Raw genomic sequence first — 11,604 nt, forward strand, 5'->3', positions numbered from 1 at the left:
CTAAAACAGTATGTTCACTGTTCCTGTCAGCCACTGAATTCTTAGACACCCCATCCTCAGCTTCTAACTGTGCTTCTGTGATTATTCCTTTCCAGTTTGCAAAACATACATTTACATGACATATCCAGTCACTTTAGCAGAGCACAAAGCTTCTTGGAGTTATCAATAGTGCTTGCCAATTTCCTAGATATTTAGTGCAGTGCCACTTCCTGGAAAACAGGTTGGGAACAAAGTGTGGCAATTACACTTACATAGACCTTTATGACCATTTCATCTCCACAAATACTTATCTAACTATATGTTATTATCTTCTGCACAAGACGTTGAACTGTAGTATTTTATAGCACTTATTGACAATTAAAAAAGGTGATAGTAGATAAAGTGTGTTTATGTTTTTATTGTTGTTATTGACGATATCTGTTATTATTAAGAAAAATTTTTCAGTCCCTTGTAAAATTTTAAAGAAAACACTGTTTTGCCGTGCAGCAGCATTCTCCTGTTATACTTGCAATTATACTGTAACACTGCAACAGTTGCATGAGATCCAGAAAGTAAAACAGAGTTTAAGCTAAAATGATGCTGACTAATCTGTTCCATTGTCCATGCTGTATGAACACATAACCAAGGAAAGCAATTTAGACTTTTTAAAGACCTTGTGCCTGCTCCTGCCCTCGCTGAAATCAATGGGCAATCTACGATTAGCTAACTGTAGTTAACAGCAAAGTAAGGGTACACGTGCCTGTTCAGAACAAACCATTACAGGCAATGTGCTGTCCTACCCCAAGTGAGAGGCAGAACTCCAATTGAATATAATGGGCCTAAGGTTTCACTTCCCTTATTGAAGGGTGATTAAAGGCTGATAGATATTGTGTTAACCTTCTGAGAACCCGTTTGAAAGGTGGGAATTTCTAGGCTAATACAGTTTTTTCCTGCTGCTAGAAAAGCTTTCTGAACTGCCTGTTCACCTAACTTTCTCCTGTTCTCATTCATCCTTCCACATGCCTGCATTTCTGCTCTTCCGCCTCTCCCTTCAGTGTCTATCTTTTACTTCCCTGCTCCAGGAGGGGGCAGGTGAGCCATTCCTAAGGGTTTTGGTTGGGTGCAGGTCCACAGCAAGACCTTCCCTTGCATTCTTTTCCACCTCTTCCAGCTGATCATGCCTTATTTTCTCCCTCCCTTCTTCTGTCTTCCCAAGCCACATCCCTCTCTAGAGTCCAAATCTCTCTCACTTTTCTCCAAGTACAGCTCTGAAGGGCCCACACTTCTGCCTTGCTCAAGGACTATTCTTGTGAACTCTTGTCAGGTCTGCCCTTTACTGCCTCCTCTCCTCAGTCTCTCCCCAAGCCGCCTTCTCTAGCCCCTCTCTAAGGGGGATCAGCAGCAAAACCCTCTGCTTTTGTCAGCAAGCAGAACTAGGTCTTCTGCTTTCTACTTGCCATCTACTTCTGTCATCCCCAAAGGTCCTTTCTGTGCTCTTATTGCTGGAGTGTGTAAGTTCAGCAGTTCAGGCAGTTCAGCAACTCCATTACTGTTCTTTCCCTGTGTCACACGCCTGTAGCAGAGCCAGCTCTTCTGCTGCATGTCCTCCCTCGCGGCTGGGGGCTATATTGGCAGCTGAGCAAAGAAGCTGGCTCAGCTGCATGCTGCTGGCTGGGAGCTCCCGACAGCTCTAACGCTGTTGATTCACCTACAGCCAGAAATCGATCTAGGTCTGCAACCACCAAATGAGGAGACCTAGAGACAGAGGGCCTCTGTCAGCCTTCCTGAGCATGGCCAGGACTGGGGACAGCTTGCAATTGAAGTGTGGTCACCAGTATAAGCATCCAGGCTGCACAGTTGCTTCCTTTAGTGAAATTGTCTCCAAAGGGAGAGAAAGAGAAAGTTTTGGTTAGCAACAGTAATTATATGGTACCCTATGGCTGAAATCACTATGTCCAGATGGAGGATGGGGGAAGAGAGACATACTGATGTCTTCTCCACTAAATTAGTTTGAAAGGATTAGTATTTCCACCATATTCAACCACATGCAAGTCCTGACATAATCTCTAGAGCCCCCTCCAATTACTGCTGTTGATAAAATGGAAACAAGGAACTTCCAAATTTAATGGGAAAGAACACGGCCTTCTGAACCCCAGCACATGTTGAAGGTTGGTCTCTTTGTGTGCTATAAAGACTTGCTGACTGTACAATGAAGCAAGAAATGAGAAATTCCAATGAGCTTTGCTGCATAAAAGTATAATTGTAGCATATGTCAGTATACTGATACTAGCTTGTTCTAGCTAATAAAAAAAGGGAAGATATAGGAGAAAGGGCTTTAGCATAGCATACACTAGTGAGCTGTGCTCACGGTCTCTGGAAACCCTGGTGACACAGTCCAACACGCAGTGAAAACTGCATATGAAAGCTTGTTTAACTGCAGCTTCCCCACCTGTTAGCCCTGCTGGCAGGATTAGCTGGAGGTTAAGCCAACATGTGTTACTATCCCCCCTTGACTTTGCTGTGTAGTCATTTTGCTAAATCCATGACACCTTTGTAAAACAGTATTATCATCTTCTCTGATCGATTTATGGGTGAAGGCTCTCGTTTATAAATTTTGAGGATTTATCACCTTTAGTTGGTGTCTGAGATGGATCAGTGCTGCAGCAGCACAGAGGGGCTGAGGGAAACATTAAACTGCTGCATTGCTTACTCTTGAGGACATTAATTTGTATAAATACAGTTCATTTACATATCTTGTAAACATGTAATGCTCTCTATTAAATTTATCACTGTAAATATCTAAATTAAATTTAATCCATTAAATTTTAAAAGTTATATTAAAAAAACCCTATAAATGGAGAGCATTGCCAATAAAAAGTAATAACATTGCCACATTTATAATGCTTGAACTGCTGCAGAAGGATGAACCTAATTGGAGCAATAGAAGCATAACACCATTTTTCAGAGAGTAAGATTGTCCTAGAAGGGATATAAATATTGGCAATTCATGGTTAAAACTAAAGGCTTTGGGGTTTTGATTCCTACCTGTCTCCTATATAGCCAGCTGTACAGACACATTTTCCTGTCACGGGATCACAGTGTCCTCCATTGTGGCATGGACAGTCCTGGCTGCAGTTAATTCCAAATGTTCCAGGAGGACATGGCTGTGCACACACCAGTCCCTGGTAAGGTTACAGAAAGAACAATATTTCAGTCAACATTCATAATGCAATAAATTTCTATATGCAGCTTAGATATTTATTGTCCTTCTTGCTGAAACTAGATCTAAGTGTAGCAGCAATATTTTTTCTGTTTAAGATGGGTTAAAGACAGTCTCAAAATCCTGCTACCAGAGTAAATGCCTGTCTAGCCTATCTCCAAAAGGGATTTTTCTCACCACTGTACAGGCATTGATAACTCTTTCTTTGGATCTTCCCCATAAACTGCAACTGGAGTGGTAGGATATTCACTGCTCCTTGAATAGACGCAGGAAGGCTTGGGAGAGGTTAAAGGCAACCAAGCTTCATATGTGCCGGTGGGGTTTTTTTGTGAAATAGAGTCAGAAAAGTTGTTGGACCTACCCTGGGTAAGTGTCACAAAGTGAACATTTGGGAAGAGGGGGATTGTTGGAAAGGCTGCACTGGGAGGATGAAGTTCTGCTAGTTGTGATAGTTTATGATGATCTCCTCTGTTCAGACAGCTCCACTTCATCCCTAGAAGACCAAATCCAACTGCTGGAGAAGTCCTCTAGTACTCTTCAGAGCCTACCTACTTCATTCCCTCTATCCTCATCCACCCCCCCTCACTCATCTCTTCAAGTAGTACAGGATGGCATCTGCCAGTGTTTTGCCTAAGCCATGGAGGAGGCAGGTTGGGAACAAAAGACTGGGACAGTTGGAGAAAGCCACCAGTGATGACATAGAAGCAACCTAACTCTCCACACCAGCAGTGCACAGAAGAAGGCCAGAAGAAGTGCTTTTGCAATGGAAAATCTGCCTGAACACTGGCTGGATGCATTATCCAGTATCCTTCCAGCTCCTTATCCCCAACCTTGGAGGCTTATCTCAGTCCCTGACCTGCGAAGAAGTGATTTTGCAATGGAAAATCTGCCTAATCCCTGAACACTGGCTGGATGCATTATCCAGTATCCTTCCAGCTCCTTATCCCCAACCTTGGAGGCTTATCTCAGTCCCTGACCTGCCTCAAATCCACATCTTGATGGCTACCTCCTTCCCCCCATTTTATGCTCCCAGCCCTCTGCTCTCCTGCCTCTTTATTCCAGTCCACCCAAAATCCTTGTTGCAGACTCCCTTTTAGTCCTCTCCTTCATTCAGACCCAAATCCCCATGTCTGAGTTGTTTCCTCCTTCCCCTCCCTGCTTAACCATCCCTGAAAGTGAAGAAAAGAGACTGTCATTCTTGGTTGCACACTCTGGCACTGCTCATCAGGAAAAGCAATTGCTGGGCAAGCCTTGTTCCAGCTGTTCAGCCCAGGCAGAGAATGCTTACCATGGGTTGTGTCTTTGGAGGATTTATCTGCCAAATTCAGGTGTTTTTCCCCCAAGTATCACATAACGTCCCCTACCAAGTATCAAGGCCTTTCAAGGATTTCCCTAGACTTTCTTAGAAGTTGTATGAATGTTTTTTTATTATGTGAGCTAACATAAAATCCGAGGCTGGCATCCAACTGAGTAACTTCAGCCAAAACAAGTCTGGCAGTGCTGTGATCTGAAGATGGGGTCCTATAATGGAATATGTTTGGCAACTGTATCAAGTGATGCTGCTGCCAGTGCAATGCACAGTGCACAGTGTTTGATAGAAATGGTGGTTTTCTGTCCCTATTATTATTTTGTTTTAATCTCTCAGAAGTCTTATTTCCCCAACCAAGCCTCAGGGGCTCTGAGTTTTGAACAAGGCACATATTAGACAAAACTTATACAAAACATAAAGCAGGAACATAATGGCTGCTTTCACTCCTTAGGGCTCTCGCTCAACAGTTTAGGAAGTTTAGCAGTATCAACAACCCCAAAGTGGAGAGGCTGCTCTTCAATGTAATCACAAAAGATACTTCAAGCCTTTCCTAACCAGTGATAGGTGGCTCCTTGGCTGTACAATAGACAGGTTGGCCGCAGTTCAAGAACATTCAGATTACAGTGTTAAAAAACTGGTGTCTCTGGACTTGAGTAATACACAACACTATATATCAGAAAATGTAAGTATCCATTTATCTTGATAATAAATACTTTCTCTCTTCATGTCTCAAAAGGAACAGGATTTCTATCAACAAATGATGAGAAAGCAATACTCTGTGATGCATCCCCCTGGAGCAAAGAGAATCTTTAGGCATACTTTTTGCATTAATATGTACTAAGGGAATCCAAAACATCCCTCTCTGGAGGATCAAATGTCAGACCAACGTTTTCTGCTGCTTACACATCCAATCAGTAAAGTTCACCCCATCAGCACCTTTTTTAAGGCCCTGATCTCATCAGCTTCTGCTTTTGACATTGTTTGCTATATTATTACCATTTTGTAGTATAGAAAAGATTTTTTTTTCTGCTCCATTTTTTCACACACCCCCATGTTTAAAAACCACAACAGAAAGAAAAATAGACAAAAATACAAATTGTAGTTGCTTCATGAAGCCCAGAGGCAACGAGAAAGAAGTGATTAGCAGAATGTGTTGTATTAATATGGCACCATGATGCAGAGCCGTGAAAATTGGATCTGGGACCAAACAGGGTGTGTTGCCAGTGACAAATGTTCTGTCATGTAAGGAAAGATTGCTGCTTTCCTGAGCATGGAGATCTCGTCCTTCAAAAGTGTTTCTGAGAAGCATTGTAAATGCTAAATTTAACTTCTCTCCCCACTTCCTGAGAGTGCTTGGAGAATTTAATACTGCAAATGAGAAAGATGTGTAGAATTAAACCTGTAAATTGTTAATGAGGCCCTAAAGCAGCCACCCACTAACTCCCACAGCCGCAAAGACACAGAAGTGGTAAAAGCCCAACATCGTAATATGCTGGAAGCCACATTTTGTTGACTAGTTCAACAATATATGCTGTTAGCCATCATCCTCTTGGTGAAAAACCCATGGGACAGTAAAATCTCACAGGACACAGTTCGTATAACTTGTTGTGCTTCTGGGAAAGTCTGCACTGGGTGGGAGGAAGCAGGAGGAAAGAAATGTTACATGTAATAAAAGAATCAGGCTTTGAAGATGGCAGATCCAAGGAAGAACCTAAGAACCCTAGAATTTCCTCCTATTCAACTTATTGCCTCCCCTTGCATATCGCACAGGCAACCAAGCCCCTAAGGGAGCTGAGCTGCTGTTAATAAGCTACCCTAGGAAAGGATAAAAGTCTCAGCTCATCCAGCAGCAATAAAATCCAAGTGGATTTGCACTTGTATAAACCCAGGGAGGATTCTCTCCTTCCAACACGATGGTATATTCAATACATATGTGCAGTCTCAAGCCTCAAAATCAGCAAGTAAAATTCCTGATGTCAAAGAAAGACTATCCATGGTGTGAAATAAAATGAATGCTGTCTAGCAATCCCATCTCGCTTGCTAGTTTACAGCCCACTCATGTCTCACTTCCCAAACCATTCCAACCACCAAGAGTTAAAAATATAGCATGAAAAAATGTTTTTTTCTCTCTCTGTGTACTGAATTACCAGCTTTTCATTAAAACCCTGGAGAGACCCTTTATACTTAAAATCTCAACATTTATAAGCTGAGTGCTTTTACTTATCATTTCAGTTTCTTTCCCTGGAATACTTGATATCTCTCTTCAGTTTTCAGTTATGCTTGTTTCAAACATCAGTGGCTAACTCTAGGGTTTCTCTGGGGACAAAGCAGCCAACAAAACAGTTTTCAGGAAAGTCTCTCTGGGCCACTGAAAATGCAGAGAAGAAACTCCAAGCTGTAAGGAACAGGGCAGAAGTGGGCCAGAATACATGACCACAGATGCTGTGCAGCCCCAGTGCTGTGGTTCTTTAGGGTATATGCTGTATCCTAAAAGACCTCTAAAAACTTCCTGCTCTATTCTGATATTCTTATATCTCTTTAGTGATTTTTTAACTTTGAAAAAAAAGAAAAAACTCCTGATAAAATACAGGTAAGAAAGAGTACAGCAAAACAACTCAGATCCTTAGAAATAATGGCATGCAGAAGATAAAGGGTGGTGCAAAAAATACCCTAGAAGTATAATAATTTTATGTTAATCACTTTATCAATCACTTCTTAGGGGTAGTGCCAGAATGGACTGATAGGCCCTCAAAAATACTTGAATTGCTTCCTTTATGCTTTAGCTCCAGTACTCTTTAGGAAAGAACCTTTTCTTTGTTTCCACTGAATGCCAGTTGAGGGTAAGGTGCCATATACTTACTTAAATTTCTGAAAAGTTTTGCCTGCTTTGTCATTTGAAATGGAATAACATCATCACCACCTTTGCCATGACTGGCCAAGTTAGAGAGACTCTAACTCTTCAGTTAGAGAGAGATTTTCCATACACAGCTTCCACCAAAAATTACGGGCAGCAATGTTCTTCTCCCACGTTGCTGCCTGATAGCCACCAGAATCTCACGGTTGGTACTTTTTAACTAAAAGCAGCTGTGTGATCAAATGGAGGCAGCATTTGCTGTACTAATCTAAAGGAACATAAACATCTCTCTCAGCCCTAGAAATGTTTCAACAGGTATAAAGCCCACATCAGAAGCCATAGTTGTATGATGATCTTCAGGGTCTTCCACGTATTAAAATAAAAAGTCACAGTACTTGTATGCATTAAAATCCAGCAAGATTGCCAAGAGACTAATTGTCAAATACAGGAAAAATGCCAGGAAATTTAGTACAGCTAAATGGTATGTAGGCCTGTGAGACTTGGCAAACCCCAAGAGAGTTAATTATTACATTATTGATAAAGTTCAGGACTTCTAAAATGTTTGGCCTTGCTTTCTTGACACAAAGGATTAAAGGTTAGGGCAATTTGCTCTCTCCAGTGTAACCCCTGATGCAAGCAAATCTATTGCAATCAATGGGAATTATGCCTGCGTAAGGACAGGACACTGAGCTGGTCTCTGTGTCCTATGTATAGTCCTGCTTTAATGACTGCCTGAGCCACTGAATTCCCCCTGGCTTCTCCCTCTCCCTCTCTCCTGAAGGGGAAACAGGACAGTGCTTCTGACAATGTTGAGCTGAGCTTTGAGTTTTCAGTCCCGTGTGAGGGCAGCGTCTAAGGATGCAAGGAATATTCCAACAATATTCTCTGAACTGTAATTCAAAGACAATTTTTTTGTCTCTTCTCCCACACAGAAGTGTCACTGCTTTGTTGACTGTTGTTTGTTTAATGCTATGATGGTAGCTATCGGTGGCAGACTGGTGGCCTGTCTGTGTAAAAGTACTGTGCACACATAACAAAGGTGGTCCCAGTTTCAGAACCGTTAGAGCCTCGTGACAAGAAATAGCAGATATGCATCACAAGCACACAGGGAAGGCGTCTGCTGAGACAGTGAACAATTAACTTCCTATTCCAACTTCTAAATGAGGGATGAGTATGAACAAACTACACACCATCCATCCAGGAGGACAGGAGCACTCTCCAGTGATGTGGTGGCAGACTCCCCCGTTCTGGCAAGGGCAGCGCAATTCACACTGAGCTCCGTGACTGCCTGGGGGACAGCGCTCTTCACACCTTTGTGGAGAGAGAAAAAAAAAAACCAAAGAGATCATTTAAAAGAACTTACAGGAAACAGAAATGAGGAAAATCCACAACAGAGGTCATCATGGAAGTCCTTATGCAAATTATGAAACCTCAGTAAGCCTCAGCTGGCATTACCAATTAGCCAAGATTTCTTTTATTTCTGCTGGGGTTATTTATGTGCCATGGATCCAGTTCTGTAAGGCTGATGCATGTGTGTAATCTTTATGCACGTACCAAATTCCACCCATCTCAACAGAACAACTCATATCCATTAAAATAGCCCAGGAAAGTAAGAGTTGCAGAATGAAGCCCTCGATGTGACTTATGTGACATGGCAATAAAAGAAGCTGCAAATAGAATAAAAGGATGGGATTAAAACGCTTGAAATGTCTCCAGTCACTACTAAATGTTAACATTTGCAGTGTATAATGGACTGGCAAGAACTCAGCATCATTTAAAGGCTATTTAAGCTCTCTCAGTACTCATGGGGGGCCAGTGTAAGGCTAGTCCCTGCAAAAACCAGCATCTCCTACATTTGCACATTGGTGCTTTTCAGCATCGCTTCTTTCTGTAATCCCAGGTTCTGAAACTACAGTAGGTTCTTCCCCTAACCGACTATCCTCTGATGAGGATGTTCCTACAACATATCAGTGGTTGGCCCTGCAACTACTTACTGCTGAGAAATGACATACTAATGTCAATGGGACCACTCCTAATAGTAAGCAGAGTCTTTAACAGTGAGTGCTTCCAGGACTGAGGCCACAAGTCTATGAGGAAATCAGGTATTAAATAAAATATTCAAAAGGCATATCACTTATTTATGAGGGTTAATATTATCTTTATTTTTTACCTTCCCCTTCATGCAGGTCAACAAATAATATTAGATTGCAAAAGTATTAAGTCACCTCCAATCAAATTCAGTGACTAAATTCTCTTTTCCCCTTAAATAATTTTGAAAAACATAATTACTTCTGAAACTACTGAAAGATCTCTAATGAGAACTGATGTTACACTGTGGGCAATTTTAAACAAGGAACTATTGCTTGCTGTCCTAAAATTAATATGCAGATTTTGTGAATCCTACTGGTAAACTTTCAGTGTGGTGGGTGGGGATTTAGCTACATGATTCTCGTTAAAGTTAATAGGAGTCACGCCGCTAAATCCCTGCTCACTATGCTAAAAATTTACCCCCTAGATAGTAAGATGATATAGTTAACAATAATGCTTCCTCAGTTAGATTGAAAGTCAAATAAATTGGAGATGGTAAGTCCCATTTGATACTGCACTGGACTGCTAATGAGTTGAATGTCCAATTGCTTATAAAACTCAACTGTAATTTGGATTGTATTCACATACTGAAATTAGGAACAGGTACAGTTGTACAGGCTGGAAAACAGAAAGAATTTTTAAGTTCCCTTTAGCACTAAATTTTATTTTATTATGCAGACAGGTATAATTAGCAGTAAAAGAGATTTCCTTTATTTAGTCTCTCTGAAATTTTGTTACCTGATTTCTACAAAGGGAAGTGTATAATATAGAGATTGTGTAAATTTTGCCAATTACTCATTGCGTTCAAAGCAGTCAAAGCAAGACTGTTAAATGACGCGGAGGAAAATACGCCTATCGTTGAACTTACAATACCCCCGTGTATCCAGGAGCACAGTGACATTCTCCTGTTTTATGGTCGCAGGTAGCTCCATTGTGACATTGGCATTTAAACTGGCAGCCCTTGCCGTAGCTCCCAGGGTCACAGAGCTCTTCACAGCGCCATCCTCGGTACCCATCTGCGCAGACGCAGGCACCCGTGATGGGGTTGCAGAGAGCCTCATTCTGACACTGGCAGCGGTTGCTGCAGTGGGGTCCCCAGTGATCGCTATCGCAACCTGGAAAACATACAGTCATTTACCAAGATGATTAGGAAAGTGCATCGCAAGCATCTCATCTCAGCCTCTCATGCTTAGGTTGGCAAGCAGGCAAAGGCACTGTTAATACCAGGAACTTTCTAAAGGGCCCTCAAACTTTCTAAAACTACCCCCCTGATCCAGCAATGTACTTTAGCATGCAAGGAGACAACAGCACTAAATTTGAGGACTTGTTTAACACCCTTATTGGATCAGGACCTAAATCTTTTAATATCCTGTTTCTTAGTGCTCTTAGATAGCTGGAAGGAATGAATTTATAGTGGAATTAGATGCAGAGGATCACATCCTGACTGCAGTGTAGTTAATGGCAGGTAGTATTGCCAAGCAAATCCTGTAGATTTAATAATGTCATCAAATATTGTTTCTTTGCACTGTTCCCATAAGATAATAAATACGATAATCTAAAGAAGGCTTTCTCCTTTTGGTGTTGCTTTTTTTTGTTGATTTTTTTTTTCCCCTGGAGTAAAGTGATGGTAGGGAAGAAAATAACACTGGAGACAAGATTTCATGAGGCTGCTTAAACCAGGCTTAGGGATGAAAGTACGGAATGTGTATGTCAGCTAATTTCTGTGCTAGTAACAGTATGTACTAGCATTACAGAAGGGCCCCAAACCCTATGGCCATTGACACGGAGGGGAGGTTCCCTACAGAATGCTTTAAAGCACAGTGAGAACCCTTCACATGACAATCCTGCCTGATATCTTCTTGTTTGTGGACCATATGCAGGATGAGAGAGGGAAGTCAGCGTTACAGAAACAGCTTAATCCTGATTTGCTATAGAAACAGCAATCAGCACCTGCAAAACGCCCGTTTAAGATGTATGCACACTAGACAGCTCAAAGCAAACAACCAGAGGTTAAGGTTTCCTCAGTAAATGGTGAGCAGAAAACCAAGGATTTCTTCAGTGATCCTACCCTCTGCTTAGCAGCCTTTCAATATAGCTATATCAAGGGTGAAGAAAATCACCATTCTATTCAGAATAGAGTTGCTGGCAAAAGCT

General features: G+C 41.6%; 1 protein-coding gene across 1 annotated transcript in view; it reads right to left on the reverse strand.

Moving 5' to 3' along the window:
- Positions 1 to 10,565, reverse strand: part of LOC104078059 (multiple epidermal growth factor-like domains protein 11) — a gene marked incomplete at both ends in the record, with an annotated part of 80,505 nt that extends 69,940 nt beyond the window's left edge. Inside the window, 3 exons of the mRNA XM_009579559.1 lie at positions 3,025 to 3,161; positions 8,553 to 8,673; positions 10,319 to 10,565. Of these exons, the coding sequence (XP_009577854.1) occupies positions 3,025 to 3,161; positions 8,553 to 8,673; positions 10,319 to 10,565 (505 nt within the window). The remainder of the gene's footprint in view (positions 1 to 3,024; positions 3,162 to 8,552; positions 8,674 to 10,318) is intronic.
- Positions 10,566 to 11,604: the final 1,039 nt, after the last annotated feature.

Source organism: Fulmarus glacialis, unplaced genomic scaffold, assembly GCF_000690835.1.
Source record: "Fulmarus glacialis isolate BGI_N327 unplaced genomic scaffold, ASM69083v1 scaffold46456, whole genome shotgun sequence".
Lineage (NCBI taxonomy): Eukaryota > Metazoa > Chordata > Aves > Procellariiformes > Procellariidae > Fulmarus > Fulmarus glacialis.